At 46.7% G+C, this 22403-nt stretch overlaps 1 protein-coding gene across 1 annotated transcript; it reads right to left on the bottom strand.

Moving 5' to 3' along the window:
* Positions 1-17026: 17026 nt before the first annotated feature.
* On the bottom strand, positions 17027-22403 carry LOC311133231 (transmembrane protein 88B-like). Its single transcript, XM_084166717.1, has 4 exons — positions 22178-22403; positions 21421-21486; positions 20689-20983; positions 17027-17874 (listed from the first exon to the last, which is right to left on the bottom strand). The coding sequence occupies exons 3-4, from the start codon at positions 20980-20982 to the stop codon at positions 17647-17649; spliced, it is 522 nt and encodes a 173-aa protein (XP_084022843.1). The 5' UTR covers position 20983; positions 21421-21486; positions 22178-22403; the 3' UTR covers positions 17027-17646.

Consider the following 22403-nt stretch of genomic DNA (forward strand, 5'->3'; position numbering starts at 1 on the left):
TGCAGACTCTAGTTTAATCTTATCTTGATTATTGCCCAGTCATATGGTCAAGTGCTGCAAAGAAGGACCTAGTTAGGACCTAGTTAAGCCGCAGCTGGCCCAGAACAGAGCAGCGCGTTTGTTTTTCATTGTAATCAGAGGGCTAATATCAATACTATGCATGCCAGTCTCTATTGGCTAGGAGTTGAGGAAAGATTGACTGCATCGCTTCTTGTTTTTATAAGAAATATGAATGTGTTGGAATTGTTTGCATGGTCAACATACACACAGCACTGACACACACACTTACCCCACCAGACACGCCACCAGGGGTCTTTTCACAATTCCCAGATCCAGAACGAATTAAAGGAAACATACAGTACTATACAGAGCAATGATTGCATGGAACTCCCTTCCATCTCATATAGCACAAGTGAATAGCAAACCTGGTTTAAAAAAACAAATAAAGCAACACCTCACGGCACAACGCCTCTCCCCTATAGGACCTACTTTTTGTGTGTATGTATTGACATGTATGTGTCACACAAACACACACACTACATGTTAATGTTTTTAAATGTATGTAAATTGTAGTCTTTTGTCTGTAATGTCTTTTTCATGTGTCGGACCCCAGTAAGACTAGCTGTCACCATTGGCGTCGGCTAATGGGGATCCTAATAAAATAAAATCAAAATCTGTCGGTGCATGAAGAAAGTAGATTTTTTTGGCATTTATTGCTATGGTGATAAACTGCACTGCAGGAGTGGATAAGAACTCAGGAAAGATCGATATCATCGTATCTGCAGCTGAACGCTTCTTGGGAATGAAGGATGTAAAGGGTGAGGAGCTGCATGGTGTACTGACTGGAGCAGCAGTTGTGTTATCTCAGGTCACCCAATTGGAGCAGGGCTCTAAGTGTATTTTTAAGGACAGTTTTTGTTTTGTTTTTGCTTTGTATTTTATTTTCGGATGTTTGAGTGGATTAAAAGGGTTCGTTTATTTCCCTTTTCCATTTTGGATTTCCCCTTTTTTTATTTCCCACATCTAGTATTGGGCATCAGTTTTTTGTTTGAAACTGATGGCGAGTCGAGTAGAAATAAGAGTGAGAAGGAATGGATTGCAGTGGCGAACAAGAAGAGAAATAAGAGAAGTACAGTGGTCGTGAGAATCTATTGAAACCAAGCCTTGCTCTGACTCTTTTTTTGTTGGATTGAGGGTTCTGGACCGATGGCGTTATCTGGGAGATCCGTTTGACGTCTCAATGAATATCATAGATATGTTGGATAACGTTACGTCAGTGAAGATAATAAGAGGTGGGCTTATTTCGTTTTTTCTGTGTCCGAGGAGCAGAAGGAGTGTGCTTTGCAACTGAAAAAGATATTGGATTGAAATGTGTCATGTGTGGATCTGCATAACAGGGCACCTATTAAGGGGGTTATCTCTGAAGTGGCGATAGAAGTGAGTGCAAAGGATGTAACTGAAGAAGTAGATGCAGTGGTTTGTGCACGCCGACTGACCCTTATGATTGATGGGGTAAGGAAGCCCACTCCATCCATCCTTTTGTTCTTTGAAGAAGAGTATTTTCCTACGCATGTACACTGAGTGTACAAAACATTAGGAACACCTGACTGACCAGGTGAAAGCTATGATCCCTTATTGATTGTTAAATCCACTTCAAGCAGTGTAGATGAAGGGGAGGAGACAGGTTAAAGAATAATTTTTAAGATTTGAGACAATTGAGATTGTGTATGTGTGCCATTCAGAGGTTGAATGGGCAAGACAAAAGATTTAAGTGCCTTTGAACGGGGTATGGTAGTAGGTGCCAGGCGCACCGCTATGAGTGTGTCAAGAACTGCAACGCTGCTGGGTTTTTCACGCTCAACAGTTTCCTGTGTGAATCAAGAATGGCCCACCACCCAACGGAGATCCAGCCAACTGTGGGAAGCATTGGAATCAACATGGACCAGCATCCCTGTGGAACGCTTTCGACACCTTGTAGAGTCCATGCCTTGACGAGTTGAGGCTGTTCTGAGGGCAAAGGGGGGTGCAACTCAATATTAGGAAGGTGCTCCTAATGTTTTGTACACTCAGTGTATATTTGGGTTATGTGACATACCCTGTAACAGCCTTCATGCCCAAACCCATGCAGTTTGATAAACGTTAACTATTTGGACATGTGTCAAGTGTATGTAGAGGATCGTATGCCAGTTGAGGTGAAAGGCTGCAATTCTGGTGGCAAGCATGCGCCCAAATTCATTAAGTGCCCTGTTAGGGTGGAGGAGACCGAGGTGGCAAGAGTATGGACTGTCCAGCATGTCTCCTATCCAGAGCTGTTGAGAGGAGGGGAAGATGGGAGTAACGTTGAAGAAACCATGGTAGTTGGATTAGAGAAACCAGTAAATGTTACTCGCCAACAAGATCCTGACATGTTGAATGTTAAAAGGGTGGACTTTTGTATTGTTTATTGCATTGGTTATAAAGTGCGCAGAGCAAACAAAGAGGAAATCTGAGACAATAGGCATTGTGAGGGCGGCTGAAAGTTTTTTGGGATGCAGGGATTTTACAGCAGAGGCATTATAAGGAATCCTGTCGACGAATGTTCCGTCCTCATAGGCCCCTGAGCCTGTGTAGGGATGTGATTTGGACTATGACTAAAGGAGCGGGATTGGTTTCTGTATTTATTTTATTTTTGCATTGTATATGATGTTGGTTTTTTCCCCTTTCCTGCAATGGATTATTTATTTTTCTCGTTCACTACCCGTACAGTAGGGGGCGGCATGAACCTTTAACGTTTGTTTGTGGACCGCCATAATATCAGAGAAGAAGAAGAAGACAAAAACTGTCAGGTGAGAGCGCACCAAATGCTCAGGTAAAACTCCAAAACCATCCAAGAAAGAATGCGTAAATGAAAACATGAGTACACAATGTTATCACATTGAAGCAGGAAACAGAAAATGTATTCACTTAACAAGAACATTTGTTTTTTTGTGTGCATTTCGGCAGCTAATGGCCGCGACATGCTAATAGTCCAAGTAACACCCATTAGTTGCTAATTGACACGTCATTGTTTGCACCTTTTGTGCACTTGTTTATTTATGCAAATTAAGGCTGGGGTTACGTGACGCAACTTTTAGTTGAAGTTGCAGGTTGCAAGTGACATAATTTCAAGCAACTTTGCTGATACACGAAGCAACTCAAACACAACTGAAATTGCATGCAACAACCAATCAAATTGATGCTGCTTTTGTCTTATCACTCCACATGGGTTGAGAATTCTTGACTCACCTAATGTCATCTGCTGCATTACATTGTGATTTCACAAATAATTTGTTTATCCAGTTTGGTTATCGTATGAGGATCGATTTAGACAAAATGCTGGCTGTACAATTTAGCTAGCTAGCTAGCCAAAATGAAATTGCCAGCACTGTTTTATCAAGCAACAAGCCAACCAAGCTAGCTAGTGGCGTTCATGTTGAACGATTTCAGTTTAAACTGGTAAGAGAGAGGTCTGGGTTCGCTTAAAAACATACATGTATTGACTGCCAAAATATGTACATAAACCTTTACTAGCCCTGATGCCTATATTTAATTACACAGCTCCTGTTTAATGTCTCTTCTGTTGACCTTTATCACGGCTTCCGAAGCACTGAAAGTTGTGTTGACATGACAACTGGGCCGGAGTTGTGGACCTTCTTCTTTAAGGTTCAACCGATAAGGTGTATTGCCGCCACCTACTGTAGGGGGTAGTAAACGATAGAAAAATTAAATGCAAAAAAATACAATAAAAAGACATCATACAAATATAGACACATTAAAAAACCATCCCAATCTTTCAGTCACAGTCTGATTCAAATCACATCCCTAAAGGCTCAGGGGCCTGTGAGGGTGGAAAGGATTCCTTGCAAGGTATTGGCTGTAAAATGAGTCCCAAAAAACTTCCAGCTGCACTCTCAAATGTCTTCTCTGTTTGTGCTGTGTAGTTTATTACCATTGCAATTAACGATACAAAGTCCATCATTATATCAAGATCTCTCGGTTGCAGAGAAACCTTCACTGGTGCAGGCTCTACTACCATTGCATCTCCAACGCTACTCTCCTTCGACTCATCTCACCGCCTCCAGATAGTAGACACGCTGGACAGCCCTTACTCTTGCCACCTCTGTCTCCTTCACCCAGGGCAATCCGGGAATTCGGTCGCATGTTCGCCACCACAATTGCAGTATATAACTTCCGCTGGCATTCGATACTCTTCCCATCTTCATACACTTGCCACATGAGCAAATCTTTTGCACTTATGGCAATATAGGGGTTTATGCACAAAGGTTCTTACAGCGTATCTCACAAAGCCTAATGCCTAATAATAACTTGGGGGGTGCAGGGTGCTTATATTTGTCCTGCTACACACAAGTGTGTAATGGAAATGTTTCTTGCATATCCCAACTCCCCCTGAGACACCCACAGGGAGTGGGGTCACAGCCAGGGTCACCATTGTACAGTGGCCCTGAGAAGGAAGTCTCTTCATCAAAGAACAAAAGTATAGGGGCCTCCCGAGTGGCGCAGTGGTCTAAGGCACTGCATCGCAGTGCTTGAGGCATCGCTACAGACCCAGGTTCGATCCCAGGCTGTGTCACAGCCAGCCGGCCGTGAGGCGGCGCACAATTGGCCCAGTGTCGTCCGGGTTATGGGAGAGTTTGGCTGGCTGTAGCCCACTCATCTTCACCCGAAATGTTGTCAGTTTCAAATAAAACATTTGCATCAGCCATCTTTCTCATCTCATTCCGAACCTGGATCATGTGACATTTTGATTGGCTGTTGCTTGCAACAAGTTGCACAAAGTTGACATTTTTTTAGTTGCTGGGGGTGTTACATGAAGCAATCAATCAGCAACTCCGTTGCAAGCAACCAAAGTTGCACGTAAGGCCTTCTTTTTGGTTCATATTGCTGGCTTGTTTGCCTACTAGCTTTAGCTTTATCTATTGTTTGATGCTAGCCCCACATGCTATATGCAACACTAAATAGCCTATGCCAATTTAGCCTGCTCTAGCTTTGGCCTACTACGCCACATGTTATTGCATCCCACTTTTGACATTCATATTTGGAATTACAAATGAGGAGTTTGTCAACACAATATATAAGAGCAGGGAATATAGGCCTACAATAAGAGGGACTCCCATTTACAGTATATGTAAAGGGATCTACTGTAATTCTGCACTAGACAGGATTTGAAACACCATAATAGTGTTTAGGATCTTTAGTGAGAGGAAACAACACCAAAATATAAGGGATCTAATTCTGCTCTACACTGAACTCGAAACACCCATAATAGTGTTTCAACCTTTTCCATGTAAGTGCTCAGAGTCTCTGGCAAGGTGTTACAAAAAGTGGTGTTACAACACACCATGTCATGTTTCAGAGCACCTCAGGATGAATGTTTCAGTACACCTTAAATCTGTCTCAATACCCTCACACCCATGTGTTTCAATAATCCAGCAAAATTAAGGTTTTGTCTCCTTTTCAGTTGCCACTTGTTTTAGTGTTACAAAGCACTTTATTTTAACAGTGTGTGTTACAGTAATAGCCCTGAGTGTAAAAAAAGAGAACCGTCTATTAAGCTACTCAGTGTAAAAATGGATCACATTAAACCCCAGTTAATTGGGCCACATCAGGGGAAAATGAGTAAGTACATGTACTTGTCAGTACATCTAAAGTTGGAGAGTTTGAAGTTTAATGAGGAGTCTGAAGATGACTATCAAACATTCTTCCAGGCAGAGTGAATCATGCCACTGCAGACCCACTGTACTGGAACCCACCCTCTATCACCATTATTACTTAAAGTGTGTGTCTGAGATAGTGTGTCTGTGAGAGAGTGTGTCTGAATAATGATGAGTGAGAAAGTGACAGACGCACAAATATCATACCCCCAAGACATGCTAACCTCTCACAATTACAATAACGGGAGGTTAGCATTTTTTTTGGGGTATGATATTTGTGCGTCTAACTTTCCCACTCATCATTATTCACGGTTAATTCCGGATTATCCGTAATCATGCTAGCATCCACATTAATGTAGAAGTGTTTAGAAACATTTTATTCTTATTTACAATAAAAGTGACTCCAAAATGACACTACCTTATTTACCATTCATTTCTATTGGGCACAAAATAATCTGAAACGCAACCAAAACAAACAGCAAATGCAAACAGTAAATGCATCCAATACATTTGTAGTCACAAGTGTGATGTAGTCATTACGTGCTATGAATATGGGACAAAATACTTAACTTTTTACTATTTTAATACACATAAATGAATTTGTCCTAATACTTTTGGTCCCCTTAAATGGGGGGACTAAATACAAAAAGTGCTGTAATTTCTAAATGGTTTACCCGATATGGATGAAAATACCCTCAAATTAAAGCTGACCTCATAGTCATTGTCTCATTGTCAAACCCAAAGTGCTGGAGTACAGAGCCAAAACAACCAAAAATGTGTCACTGTCCCAATACTTTTGGAGCTCACTGTAGAACCATTTACATATTAGTCAATTACTAGGTGTATATAGAAATGTAATGTTGATAGGATCTAAGTACATAATGAGTAATGACGGCTCTGTTTAACATTTTTTTATCTAAATGAATAGTTACACTCCAATAGCAAATAAACACAATGTAGTCTCCTGTAGCTCAGTTGGTAGAGCATGGCGCTTGCAACGCCAGGGTTGTGGGTTCGATTCCCACGGGGGGCCAGTATGAAAATGTATGCACTCACTAACTGTAAGTCGCTCTGGATAAGAGCATCTGCTAAATGACTAAAATGTAAAATGTAATTTAGGAAGAGAAAGCAAACAGGCAAATAAAGTGCTACCATTCTGTTTTATCCCTTTCACACATGGCTGATGTAGAGTAACCTAGGCTACGTTTATGAACTATACTTATGACCATTTTATATACATTGAGGGAGTTTACATTAGCCTCGCAAATTCCACCACTTTTTAACCTCATTTTCATTATCTCCAGCACAATACCAGTGTCTACATACAGTGGGGAGAACAAGTATTTGATACACTGCCGATTTTGCAGGTTTTCCTACTTACAAAGCATGTAGAGGTCTGTAATTTTTATCATAGGTACACTTCAACTGTGAGAGACGGAATCTAAAACAAAAATCCAGAAAATCACATTGTATGATTTAAGTAATTAATTTGCATTTTATTGCATGACATAAGTATTTGATCACCTACCAACCAGTAAGAATTCCGGCTCTCACAGACCTGTTCGTTTTTCTTTAAGAAGCCCTCCTGTTCTCCACTCATTACCTGTATTAACTGCACCTGTTTGAACTCGTTACCTGTATAAAAGACACCTGTCCACACACTCAATCAAACAGACTCCAACCTCTCCACAATGGCCAAGACCAGAGTAACACCATTAGTAACACACTACGGCGTCATGGATTAAAATCCTGCAGAGCAGAAAAGGACATCAGGGATAAAATTGTAGACCTGCACAAGGCTGGGATGGGCTACAGGACAATAGGCAAGCAGCTTGGTGAGAAGGCAACAACTGTTGGCGCAATTATTAGAAAATGGAAGAAGTTCAAGATGACGGTCAATCACCCTCGGTCTGGGGCTCCATGCAAGATCTCACCTCGTGGGGCATCAATGATCATGAGGAAGGTGAGGGATCAGCCCAGAACTACACGGCAGGACCTGGTCAATGACCTGAAGAGAGCTGGGACCACAGTCTCAAAGAAAACCATTAGTAACACACTACGGCGTCATGGATTAAAATCCTGCAGAGCACGCAAGGTCCCCCTGCTCAAGCCAGCGCATGTCCAGGCCCGTCTGAAGTTTGCCAATGACCATCTGGATGATCCAGAGGAGGAATGGGAGAAGGTCATGTGGTCTGATGAGAAACTCCACTCGCCGTGTTTGGAGGAAGAAGAAGGATGAGTACAACCCCAAGAACACCATCCCAACCGTGAAGCATGGAGGTGGAAACATCATTCTTTGGGGATGCTTTTCTGCAAAGGGGACAGGACGACTGCACCGTATTGAGGGGAGGATGGATGGGGCCATGTATCGCGAGATCTTGGCCAACAACCTCCTTCCCTCAGTAAGAGCATTGAAGATGAGTCGTGGCTGGGTCTTCCAGCATGACAACGACCCGAAACACACAGCCAGGGCAACTAAGGAGTGGCTCCGTAAGAAGCATCTCAAGGTCCTGGAGTGGCCTAACCAGTCTCCAGACCTGAACCCAATAGAAAATCTTTGGAGGGAGCTGAAAGTCCGTATTGCCCAGCGACAGCCCCGAAACCTGAAGCATCTGGAGAAGGTCTGTATGGAGGAGTGGGCCAAAATCCCTGCTGCAGTGTGTGCAAACCTGGTCAAGACCTACAGGAAACGTATTATCTCTGTAATTGCAAACAAAGGTTTCTGTACCAAATATTAAGTTCTGCTTTTCTGATGTATCAAATACTTATGTCATGCAATAAAATGCAAATTAATTACTTCAAAATCATACAATATGATTTTTTGGATTTTTGTTTTAGGTTCCGTCTCTCACAGTTGAAGTGTACCTATGATAAACATTACAGACCTCTACATGCTTTGTAAGTAGAAAACCTGCAAAATCGGCAGTGTATCAAATACTTGTTCTCCCCACTGTATATACATATATATATATATTTTTTTTTTTTGTCATTTAGCAGACGCTCTTATCCAGAGCGACTTACAGTTAGTGAATACATATTTATTATTATTATTATTTTACTTTTTTCATACTGGCCCCCCGTGGGAATCGAACCCACAACCCTGGCGTTGCAAACGCCATGCTCTATCAACTGAGCTACATCCCTGCCGGCCATTCCCTCCCCTACCCTGGACGACGCTTGGCCAATTGTGCGCTGCCCATGAGTCTCCCGGTCGTGGCCGGCTGCGACAGAGCCTGGATTCGAACCTGGATCTCTAGTGGCCTTAGACCACTGCGCCACTCAGGAGATCTACTTTAGAGGCTGCTTCCCTATGTACATAGACATGGAACACTGGTCACTTTAATAATGTTCACATACTGTTTTATCCATTTCGTATGTATATACTGTATTCTAGTCAAGGCCATCCTATTCAACTGTTGCTGTACATACAGTAAAATGGATTAAATATATTTTTCCTAATCAATCTACACACAATACCCTATAATGACAAAGCAAAACAGGTTTTTAGAAATGTTTGCAAATAAAAAATAAAAATAAAACCATCACATTTACATAAGTATTCAGACCCTTTACTCAGTAGTTTGTTGAAGCACCTTTGGCAGCAATTACAGTCTTGAGTCTTCTTGGGTATGACGCTACAAGCTTGGCACACCTGTATTTAGGGAGTTTCTCCCATTCTTGTCTGCAGATCCTCTCAAGCTCTGTCAGGTTGGATGAGGAGCGTCGCTGCACAGCTATTTTCTGGTCTCTCCAGAGATGTTAGATCGGGTTCAAGTCCGGGCTCTGGCTGGGCCATTCAAGGACATTCAGAAACTTGTCCCGAAGCCACTCCTGTGTTGTCTTGGCTGTGTGCTTAGGGTTGTTGTCCTGTTGGAAGGTGAACCTTCGCCCCAGTCTGAGGTCCTGAGTGCTCTGGAGCAGATTTTCATCAAGGATCTCTCTGTACTTTGCTCCATTCATCTTTCTCTCGATCCTGACTAGTCTCCCAGTCCCTGCCGCTGAAAAACATCCCCACAGCATGATGCTGCCACCACCATGCTTCACCGTAGGGATGGTACCAGGTTTCCTCCACACGTGACTCTTGGCATTTAGGCCAAATAGTTCAGTCTTGGTTTCATTATATCAGAGAATCTTGTTTCTCATGGTCTGAGTGTCCTTTAGATGCCTTTTGGCAAACTCCAAGCGGGCTGTCATGTGCCTTTTACTGAGGAATGGCTTCCGTCTGGACACTCTACCATAAAGGCCTGAGTGCTGCAGAGATGGTTGTCCTTCTGGAAGGTTCTCCCATCTCCACAGAGGAACTCTGGAGCTCTGTCAGAGTGACCATTGGGTGCTTGGTCACCTCCCTAACCAAGGCCCTTCTCCCCCGATTGCTCAGTGTGGCCGGGCGGCCAGCTCTAGGAAGAGTCTTCCATTTAAGAATGATGGAGGCCACTGTGTTCTTGGGGTGTTCTTGGGGACCTTCAATGCTGCAGAAATTTTTTGGTACCCTTCCCCAGATCTGTGCCTCGACACAATCCTGTCTCCGAGCTCTACGGACAATTCCTTCGACCTCATGGCTTGGTTTTTGCTCTGACCTGCACTGTCAACTGTGGGACCTTTTATATATGCCTTTCCAAATCATGTCCAATCAATTGAATTTACCACAGGCGGACTCCAATCAAGTTGTAGAAACATCTCAAGGATGATCAATGGAAACAGGATGCACCTGAGCTCAATTTCGAATCTCATAGCAAAGGGTATGAACTCTTATGTAAATAAGGTATTTCTGTTCTCGCTTTGTCATTATGTGGTATTGTGTGTAGATTGATGAGGATTTTTATTTATTTAATCCATTTTTAGAATAAGGCTGTAACGTAACAAAATGTGGAAAAGGGGAAGGCGTCTAAATACTTTCTGAATGCACTGTATTCTCTTCTATTCTACGTATTCTTCAGATATACTACATATTCTATCCACATACTGTCCATAATGTCTATGCATCCCATCACATATATATTTATACTCCGGACTCGGACAAATTCCATTCTTTAATTTTTTGTGTATTGTTATGTATTGTTAGATATTACGGCACTGTTGGAGCTAGGAACACAAGCATTTCGCTACACCCGCAATAACATCTGCTAAATATGTGTATGCTGTCATGAGCACTCTCTCTCCCTGGTAGCAACATTAATTGCATTCAATTCTCTGCCACTCTGCTCACTCTCTCCCTACTCTGCCTAACGAGCTCCACCTGGCTCCGCCCTGCTCTGCTCTTGTTACCTGGCCAGCTGCACTGCATTTCCCACTCACCATCCTCACCTTGCCTCACTCTGTTCTAATTACTCTGCCAGCTGAACTGCATTTCCCCACTAACCTCTCCCAGTATATCAAGCCCTGTTTTTCAGCCAAGCCCTGTCAGATCGTCTTCAAACCCGGACCAGTAACCTGCCTGTCTGCGCTCTGACTCCTGTTTGTGATACCGATCCTTTCTTGACTGCCTCCTTGTTCTACTGCCCCGTCTATCCCGACCTGCCTTCTGGACCTCGACTACTCTCCGATCTTCAGCCCCTCCGGTAACTCGATTCTGCTTTCTGTCTCTCACCACGATATTTGCCCAGCCCTGATCTGTACTTCTGCCTGCCATTCATATTGCTGTTGTGTGTGTGTTCCCCCAGGTCTCCGACCACCAGATGAGCGTGCCCAGACGCTTCACCACCCTCAGCCCGATACGCCGCTCCATCACTGGGGAACACACACACTAAGCACTTGGACTGGACACCCCCGGACATTTGGTGACCCCCGGAGCACAGGTACCCACAGGACCCTGAAAGACCCCAGAGCCCCAAGCACCCCTGGAACCCCTGACACCCCTGGCACTCCTCTTCCCGCCTGAAACCTTCAATAAAGAACTCTGAATTTGAACTTGCGCTCTTGGGTCCTCTTCTGTCCGTGACAGAACGATCTGACCATCATGGACCCAGCGCACTCCCTGACCACGATGGAAGAAGAGCCAGAGATGACTGCCCTACAGCGACTGGAACGCTCTGAGGGAGACATAAATCGGATGGCTGGCGACATCGCTTCCCTTCTCCAGCTATTCAACCAGCAGCAACAACAGTTCCAACTGCAGCAACAACAGCTAGCCCAAGCCCTGCAACTACTCTCAAACCCGGCTACTCCACCTGCACCCCCCCCTGGTCCTTCTGTTCCTGTACCACCGACACTCCTTCATCCCTCCGCTGGAGGTCCCAATGCTGCAGGCCCGGCAGTGCTGCCACCAGATCCCCACGCTCCTGAACCAAAGATTGGGAACCCGGAACGTTTTGATGGCAACCAGAAGCAAGTAAGACCATTCTTGAGCAGCTGCCGAATCCAGTTTGCACTACAGCCCAGGACTTTCTCAACAGAGGGAGCCAAGGTGGGGTATGTCATCACACATCTCACCGGTCGAGCTCGGTTGTGGGGAACGGCGGAATTCGACCGGCAAACCCCAGCCTGTGCCTCCTTCAGTGCCTTTGAGGAGGAGATGTTAAAGGTCTTTGACCTAGGCTCGCCAACAGCCGAAGCGTCACAAGCTCTGCTCACCATCCGTCAGGGCAATCGGACAGTGGCAGACTTCTCCATTGACTTTCGTACCCTGGCCAGTCAAAGCTCGTTTAACCCAGAGGCACTGGTGCAAGCCTTCCTCCATAGCCTGGCGGACTATATCAAAGACGAGCTTGTTTCCCATGACCCGCCCTCAACGCTTGATGCCGCCATTGACCTTGCCGTCCGCATTGACCGCCGTATACAGACCCGGAGGAGGGAGAAGGGCCGTCTCAGTCAACCTGCCATCCGCACTCGGGTCGATACCGCTTCTGTCCAGCCCCTGCCTGTCAAGTCCCATAGCCAACTCAATCAGCCTGAGCCCATGGAGATTGGCCGTGCCTCTCTGACTCCCGAGGAGCGTCGGCGCCGTCTAAGCTCCAACCTTTGCCTCTACTGTGGTGGCGAAAATCACCGTGTCGCCACTTGTCCGGCAAAAGCCGCAGCTCACCAGGTGTAGGGGAGATCCGGGTGAGCTCAACAAGCCTTCAGTCTCCCTCCATCCGAAAGACCCTGCTTCATCTCCGCCTTCAGCTTTCTGACAAGACTCATACATTGGCCGCCCTTGTGGATTCCGGAGCCGAAGCAAACATCATGGACCCTGAGCTTGCACAGCAACTGGGCGTGAACCATCATCAACTGACACAACCCATTCCTGCACGAGCCCTGGATGGGCATCATCTTGGCACTGTCACTCATATCTCCGCCCCTGTGACAATCCTGCTGTCAGGAAACCACCAGGAGTCCATCCAGTTTCACCTCCTACACTCACCTGGCCAACCACTCATTCTTGGATACCCGTGGCTCCGTCAGCACAACCCCCACATCGACTGGGAGACAGGAACAGTCCGTGAGTGGGGAAGGAGTTGTCACCAGACCTGTTTAAGGGGGGCCACCCTGCCCGTTCACCGGGAAAGATCTAGCGCTACCCCCGACATATCCAATGTTCCGGCCTGTTACCACAGCCTGAAAGAGGTGTTCAACAAATCCAAGGCGACATCTCTACCCCCACACAGACCCTATGACTGCGCGATTGATCTCCTGCCTGGCACAGCACCTCCCAAGGGTCGTCTGTATTCACTGTCAGCCCCGGAAAGAAAGGCCATGGAGGACTACATTAATGACTCTCTTGCCGCCGGGATAATTAGACCGTCATCTTCCCCCGCAGGAGCGGGATTCTTCTTTGTCGGCAAGAAGGACGGTTCTCTTCGTCCATGCATAGATTACCGGGGTCTGAACGACATCACGGTTAAGAATCGCTACCCACTGCCCTTACTTTCGTCTGCCTTCGAACTGCTGCAGGGAGCCACTGTATTCACAAAGCTGGACCTTCGCAATGCCTACCATCTGGTGCGGATGAGGGAGGGAGACGAATGGAAGACAGCGTTCAACACACCAACCGGCCACTATGAATATCTCGTCATGCCCTTCGGCCTCACCAATGCCCCAGCAGTTTTTCAAGCCCTAGTGAATGATATCCTCAGGGACATGCTAAATACGTTCGTATTTGTGTACCTTGACGATATTTTAATATTCTCAAAGACTCTGTCAGAACACACGCACCACGTCCAGTTGGTCCTGCGCCGCCTGCTGGAGAACTCTCTTTTCGTGAAGGCAGAGAAGTGCGAGTTCCATGCCAAAACCGTTTCATTCCTGGGGTATGTGGTGACCGAGGGCAGCATTCAGATGGATCTCACGAAGGTGTCGGCTGTCACTTCCTGGCCAGTTCCTGAGTCTCGGAAAAAGTTGCAACAGTTCCTGGGCTTTGCCAACTTTTATAGGAGATTCATCAGAAACTATAGCACAGTGGCTGCACCCCTCACGGCGCTAACCAGCACTAAACAACCGTACCAATGGACATCAGCTGCTGATAAGGCCTTCAATATCCTCAAGACATGTTTCACTTCTGCTCCCATCCTCCAGATGCCAGATGCAGCAAGGCAGTTTGTGGTGGAGGTAGATGCTTCGGACGTGGGAGTGGGTGCAGTGCTTTCTCAAAGAGCAGCTGAGGATGGCAAGATGCACCCCTGTGCCTTCTACTCCCGTCGGCTAACCCCTGCCGAATGCAACTACGACATTGGGAACCGCGAGCTGTTGGCTGTCAAGCTCGCCCTTGAAGAATGGCGGCACTGGTTAGAGGGGTCAAAGGAACCATTCGTAGTGTGGACAGACCACAAGAACCTGGAGTATATCCAAACAGCCAGGAGGCTGAACTCCCGTCAACAGCGGTGGTCTCTGTTCTTTACGCGCTTCAATTTCACGCTCTCCTACCGCCCGGGATCTCGCAACATCAAACCTGATGCTCTTTCCCGGATGTTTCAGAAGGACGAGACCACCGCCATGACAGCCCCCATTCTTCCCAGCCACTTGGTCGTAGCGGCCCTCACCTGGGAGATCGAGAAGCAGGTCATGGAGGCTCTTCGGGACCAGCCAGGTCCAAGCACCAGCGCCCCCAACCGTCTGTTTGTTCCAGCAAATCTCAGGTCACCTGTGATTCAGTGGGGGCACGAATCCCGTCTGGCCTGTCATCCCGGCATCACTCGCACCCTTCATCTGGTCCGCCAGCGGTTCTGGTGGCGGCGGATGAGACGGGATGTCCGAGAATTCATCCGAGCTTGTCCCACTTGTAACCGAAACAAGACCCCCAACCAGCCTCCTGCTGGGTTGCTGCAACCCCTACTCATACCCAAGAGGCCCTGGTCCCACGTTTCACTGGACTTTGTTACGGGCCTTCCGCCCTCTGACGGACACACAGTCATCCTTACCATTGTTGACCGCTTTAGTAAGATGACCCACTTCGTGCCCCTTCCCAAACTACCCTCTGCTAAAGAGACCTCCCAGGTGGTCCTGGAACATGTGTTTCGTATCCATGGCCTACCCCAGGATATAGTGTCAGACCGGGGCCCGCAATTCTCAGCAACCTTTTGGAAGGAGTTCTGTCATCTCCTTGGGGCCACCGCCAGCCTATCGTCTGGATTCCACCCGCAGTCAAACGGCCAGACTGAACGCATGAACCAGGAGCTGGAGAAGGCACTGAGGTGTGTGGCTTCCCAAAATCCCCGGGCCTGGGCTCAACACCTGCTCTGGGTGGAATATGCCCATAATTCACTCACCAGTTCCTCCACCGGGCTCTCCCCCTTTCAGTGTGTCTACGGGTATCAACCTCCACTGTTTGCCAGCCAGGAGGCGGATGCCACCTGTCCGTCTGCTCTTGCGTATGCCCGCCGCTGCCGCCGCACTTGGGCCCAGGCTCGCACTGTGCTCCTGAAGTCTGGAACCAGCTACGCCGTCGGTGCCAACCGACGGAGGACCCCAGCACCTACTTACCGGGTTGGTCAGAAGGTCTGGCTGTCTGCCCGGGATCTGCCGCTGCGGGTTGAATCACGAAAGCTGGCCCCTCGCTTCATTGGTCCTTTTCCTGTGCAGAAAGTCATCAGTCCAACGGCGGTCCGACTTCAGTTGCCCGCTTCCATGCGGGTCCACCCCACCTTCCACGTCTCCAAGGTCAAGCCGGTCCATGAAAGTCCCCTGGTCCCTGCAGCTCCGGCGCCACCTCCTCCGCGCCTCGTAGATGGCGGTCCTGTCTTCACCGTCCGGCGGCTGCTCCGCTCTAGGCGAAGGGGTAGGGGTCTCCAGTACCTCGTTGACTGGGAGGGATATGGTCCAGAGGAGAGGACCTGGATCCCGGCCAGGAGGATAGTGGACCGGACCCTTATCACTGACTTCCACCGACTACATCCTGATCAGCCTGCAATCCGTAGGGGCCGTCCAAGAGGGGTTCCTAGCCGTCCTGCCCGCCCTGCTTCCTGTCCTGTGCCTGACCCTGCTCCTGTCTCAGTGCCTGTCCTGTCTCCCGACCGTGACCCTCCAGCTCCTTCTGAGGATGAGGAGATTCACTCGGACCGCTCGGAGGAGTTCTGACCCGCCGCCTGCTCCCCTCCACCCTCCCGGCATGATGTTGTTCTTGGGACTTCTGGGGCCGTCCCTTGGAGGGGGGGTCCTGTCATGAGCACTCTCTCTCCCTGGTAGCAACATTAATTGCATTCAATTCTCTGCCACTCTGCTCACTCTCTCCCTACTCTGCCTAACGAGCTCCACCTGGCTCCGCCCTGCTCTGCTCTTGTTACCTGGCCAGCTGCACTGCATTTCCCACTCACCATCCTCACCTTGCCTCACTCTGTTCTAATTACTCTGCCAGCTGAACTGCATTTCCCCACTAACCTCTCCCAGTATATCAAGCCCTGTTTTTCAGCCAAGCCCTGTCAGATCGTCTTCAAACCCGGACCAGTAACCTGCCTGTCTGCGCTCTGACTCCTGTTTGTGATACCGATCCTTTCTTGACTGCCTCCTTGTTCTACTGCCCCGTCTATCCCGACCTGCCTTCTGGACCTCGACTACTCTCCGATCTTCAGCCCCTCCGGTAACTCGATTCTGCTTTCTGTCTCTCACCACGATATTTGCCCAGCCCTGATCTGTACTTCTGCCTGCCATTCATATTGCTGTTGTGTGTGTGTTCCCCCAGGTCTCCGACCACCAGATGAGCGTGCCCAGACGCTTCACCACCCTCAGCCCGATACGCCGCTCCATCACTGGGGAACACACACACTAAGCACTTGGACTGGACACCCCCGGACATTTGGTGACCCCCGGAGCACAGGTACCCACAGGACCCTGAAAGACCCCAGAGCCCCAAGCACCCCTGGAACCCCTGACACCCCTGGCACTCCTCTTCCCGCCTGAAACCTTCAATAAAGAACTCTGAATTTGAACTTGCGCTCTTGGGTCCTCTTCTGTCCGTGACATATGCAACCAATACAATTTTATTTGATTGAATTTAGACACTGGTTCGGTGCTGAAGATAATGAATATGAGGTTGACAAGTGGCAGAATTGCCCTTTAACCCAGATGGTGAAAATAATGAAATCAATAGAATGAACAACATCTGTCAAAAGAAGTAAGTTTGTAAACATATTTTCCTTCCATTCTAGACATTTGAGTGACAGTTTATACAATACTGTTTCGTTTTTCTGCTACATCATGTTCACAACCATATAAGTTAACAGATAATTGATAACAGAAAAATATAACTATACATAACCAGTACAAATCCACAGAGAACAACTGCTAGCATATCCCACCATTACCTCCACTGTCTCCTCTCTGACTAGCAATACTCCCCTAACCACTGCCTTTTACACATGTCAAGCTCGGTTTTTAAATAATTGGACTGGTTCACGTTGTATCCACTTGATTGTATGACATTCACTACAGTTTAATAGGACACTAAATACATTAGGTGACACAGCGATTCTCCAGGACTGGATTCTCTCTTGACCGTTGACCTATTTAACTTTTTGACAACAGGTTTATTAGCACGTTGGTCCAATCAGACCCAGGCACGGACGTCGCCTCCCCAGTCCAAGCCCTGTCCACGGTACCAGGCACATGTGATTGGCAGAAACAGCAGGAGGAGTCGCAGCCTCCGGAGCAGCCCACAGAAGATGGCTGCCGCCACCACCACCAGCGGTGACATCATCACGAAGCCCAGGATAATTAGGGCAGAACAGCTGTTGTCGTCGAGGTAACGGCAGATAGGAGAGGGGGAGTCTAGGACCTGCGGGGGTGGAGAGGCAGACTAATGTAACATTCAGACAGAAACAGACTCCAGAGATAAGGACAATTATATTGATATAGTACGCGTTTCTGAGTTGTTTTTGTTAGTGAAGCAAATGTTGGTGCTTTATCTTTAACTGAACAGAACTGAGGGGGAGGGAACTGTGTGTGTGCGAGCGTGTGCAAGAGAGAGGGACCATATGAGGGAAGGTAGTGGGGTGTGACAGACTCTTTCCCAGTGTCCCTTCACTGTTCAGATAAGAGGCAGCCTAGAGCTTCCAATAAAACCCCTAAGCTGTCAATCACCTGTGAGCGCCACAGAAAGAGAGAGAGAGAGAGAGAGAGACGGAGGAAGATGGAGAGAGACGGAGAGAGACAGATAGAGATAAGAGTGGAGCCCCTGCTCTGCTTGCTAGACTTTATTTAAAACCTGTGAGCAATGCTAATGGGTGACATACTATATACACACACTGTCAGCAAGAGGGAAGAGGAGGGAGGGATACAGATACACAGAGAGGGACATGCACAGGCAGACAGACGCGCGCACACACAAACAGACAGATACTCAAACATTCACAAAAACACCAACATAGGAGTACACAAACACTCAAACACTCAGTGTTGTCTCATTAGGGCTACATTCTATAAGAACTCTCTGGCATAGAATTCTCTAATTGTCAGCATTTTCAAGAGGAATTTCCCCACCCACCTCAACTGAGCTCTGCAACCTCGAGCCCATCATCAACTACAAGTACACACTCATCTACACACGCATACACACAAACACACATTTTCTCCTCTTCACTCTTTCTGTCTTGTCTGTATAGGCCTGAGCCCAGCTGGGGACTAACTCACAAATTTCAACAATCAGGTCTTCTCATGGATATCCTCTCTCACTGTCCCATCCATCACTTTTCCAAGACAAACTGTTGATTGACATCCCCAACTGGCAGACAGCAAGGGTCTATACTGGCACCTGTTGTCTTCTATATAGTACTGTTCACAACATACCATTAAGCTACACATTACAAATACCACTCACATTCTGTATAACGGTACACCCTCCCCAGCCATCACTAATGAAGCCGTGAAAATGAAAATGCCTTGAAAATACAGTGTCTTCAAGATGTTTTACGATATTTAGGATTGCTATTGATTTCATTAAATGCCAACTTTCCAAAGAAAGAGAAATCAGTGTGATCATTATACAAAATTCTGCCAAATATCTAAAAAGTTAGCAAACGCCTGTGAAAAGTTGACAAAATACAACTTAGTACAGAGCCACATTTCACTGTAACATCGATAATGGAGACAAGCAAGTCCACTGAGCGCTGTGAAAGGGTGATTTGGGGGTCTACTCTTCGACAAGGACAACAGCTGTAGATCTTAGAGGACACTTTAGGATCATTATGAGAGTGATAGCGTTTACTGACTGACTCAGAATGCACATAATAATCCTGTTTTAGACAGTCCACCTGTTCTTAAAGGTGGTCTTAACATGACAGTTCACTCCAAAAACAAAGTTTGCTTCTCAGCACATCATAATCATGTTGTAGTCCAGAGTGTTCTAGACAGTCCATCTGTGTTACTAAAATGATAGTTCACTCCAAAATCAAAGTTTGTCAGGCGCATTAAGACCTAAAAAGTGTTCTAATGCCAAGATGCATCCAGGCCATCTGTTGTCTATGCCTACCTTTCCCATTCATTTGGGATTAAGGAATATAGCCGGATCTACATAAGAGATGGCATGGGATGTGGTCTCATCTAGACATTAAACCATGCACTTTATGAGCTCTGCACTAACTTTGATTTTAAAGTGAACTCTCACTTTAATGTTGCCTATAGGCCAATGAAGTGATGTCAGCTTCCGGGTGATGTCTAAAGAACGGTGAGGCTGATAGGGGTTGGCAGGGAAGTCCTATCTTACCCAGAAATGTAGGGGTGTGTCTGTCTACCCCTAGGTGTTCCCTGTGCCTGTGCCATGTACTGCTGAAGAAACACAGGGTGTGCCACAGGGTTCTGCGCTTGCCCCCCTACTCTTCATAATCTACAGTACATACTCCCACTTGGACAGATACTTGAAAATCGACATCCTGTCCCACCCTGAGTGTGTTTGTTTGCCTCTGGTCCAGGGTGTTCTCTGTGTCTGTGCTATGCACGACAAGAACTGAGTCCTCCCACTCTTTAGATACTTGGGCAAGCCCGGTATACGTTTACAGTGTTGGGTTAGGGTGGAGCAGAAGGGAATCTTTCATGTAAATTCATGTTGAAACACTTTCATGTTGGAGCACGGCAGACAGTTATCCACTAGTGGGGATCTTATTATTATGTTATTTTAGCTGGTTCCAAATGCAAATAAGCTGTTATTTACTGGTTTATTAAGGGTTGCCATGCGTAACGCATGTTGACATAAAGTGTAGTCAACTTCGTTCTAAGGGCAGAAAGAATCTGATTGGTTTCTAAAAGGTCAATGGGCGGAGTTTAACAGATGCATAACTTTTGAAAACATGGCGGAGGTTTGAACTGAGAATCTTGTAAATAAAACTTTGAGTTACAAGTTGTAACGTTTTGAAATCATTATTGTGTTACAGTAGTCAGACAAATGTGACAATATCTCTAAGATACAACTGGTGTCCTGACTTGAAGCAAAGAGTAAAATGTAGCAAACTTGCAGCAACATGCTAAGCTAATCAGAGAAAGCTAGCAAGCTAAGCATTATGACCTCAATTCGGCGATAAAATCCTACCACATTATTCTGATGGTCAAAGGTTGTGTTAGAGACTTTGAGTAGCACTATGAGCAGCCCACTACTCACCCGTGAGTGGCAGAGGAAGCCCACATAGAGCAGCAGCGAGGCGGGCAGCAGGACCAGAGTGAACACGGCCACCAGGACCAGGACACACACCAGGGCCACGCCCACGTTCCACAACAGCAGCCCCGCCCCGCACGCCACACAGCCACACCTGCCCCGGCGGCTGCCCCACACGCTGCCCTCGCTGTGGGCCGGGGGAGGGGGCAGCATCTTCACCCCCTCCCCCACCCAGAACTCCTGCTCCTTCTCCTCGTCACCTGAGCCCCCCTCATCCAGGTCCACGTCCACCCCACACATCCTGATGGGGAGAGAGAGAGGGAAGGAGAGAGGAGGAGAGAGAGAATACATTGATACATTTAACCATGGAGTTTTATCAGCTGGAGAGTGAATGGTCCAATGTCATTCTTCATGAATGTAGCGTAATCCTACTTTTCCTACAATCACCTGCCTATTGTTCTATTGTTCTACATTTCCCCACAAGTGAATGCCTTTACCACTGTGATGTCACAGACCGACACACAGCTTTGTAACTAATGGTAAACCAGTAATGATGTTTGACAGCTCTAAAACAGACTTCTAACACAGAGGACACATTAACTATGGATTTGGTGTAAGGCTGCATGAGCTGTGATGATGAAATATGACTAATTCATGTGGAGGCATAGGGTGTTAGTGAAAATGTCAGTTTATCTCACTGTTTTGTGTTACACAAATGCAACTTTTCAGGTGATTTACCTATCAAGCTGACTAGGAGCCTTGCTAGGCTGTGTGAAGCTGGAGGAATGTCCCAGTGGGCACACACTGGTTGAGAGAGAGAGAGAGAGAGAGAGAGAGAGAGAGAGATGAAACAACAAGGTACAATATGTTGTTGTTCCACAAAACACAATATGGACTCATAAAATGGCCCAATTACCCTTACCATCACGCCCAGATACATTTAATTATCTTGTGTCCAGTATATTATCGTTCTTTTCATCACCCCCGCTGTCCTCCCACTTAGGCCTACGCCCCACCCCTATCCCCACCCCATCCTGCGCTCAGTGGAATCGATAACAGCGATCGATCCTCCGCCCCTCCCCACCGACCGCGCTCCGGGCAGTAGCACCACCCCACTGGGCAAAAACGGGTTGAATCAACGTCATTTCAACAACAACAAATCTATGTGATGACGTTGAATCAATGTGGAAAAGTCGTTGGATTTGCAAAAAGTCATCAACATAAGGGTATTTCCAAAAAATTTAACGCAACTTTTAACCAAAATCCAATGAATTGTTGGTTGATTTCACGTTGAATTTACGTTAGTTGACAGCTCAACCAAAATTTAAATGAAAACTAGACGTTGAACTGACGTCTGTGCCCAGTGGGACAACTATAAATAACACATTTAAAAGCCAATGCTGTAATGATACTTAAGATACAGTATTTCACAAAATACAACAATCCAAGCAGAATTGTATTCCAAATACGTCTAACATGACATTTGCACACTTACCTCGCTCTGGTGTCTCTGTCACTATGTCTCAGAAGACTCCTTTGAAATTGTTGACCCCAGAAACAGGAGCAGGTGCTTCCAAATTCCAGCGGATGTCAGAATAATATTATATTCCCGCGTTAGCTGAGAACAGTAGAAACAAACAAAACAGCACTTTTTAGGATGCGCAGCTATTGCCTTTTCCAAGACAGTAGTACAGCGATGCGTGCGTGCTGCGTTCGAGTGT

The sequence above is a fragment of the Coregonus lavaretus genome (assembly GCF_964263955.1).
Source record: "Coregonus lavaretus genome assembly, chromosome: 8".
Lineage (NCBI taxonomy): Eukaryota > Metazoa > Chordata > Actinopteri > Salmoniformes > Salmonidae > Coregonus > Coregonus lavaretus.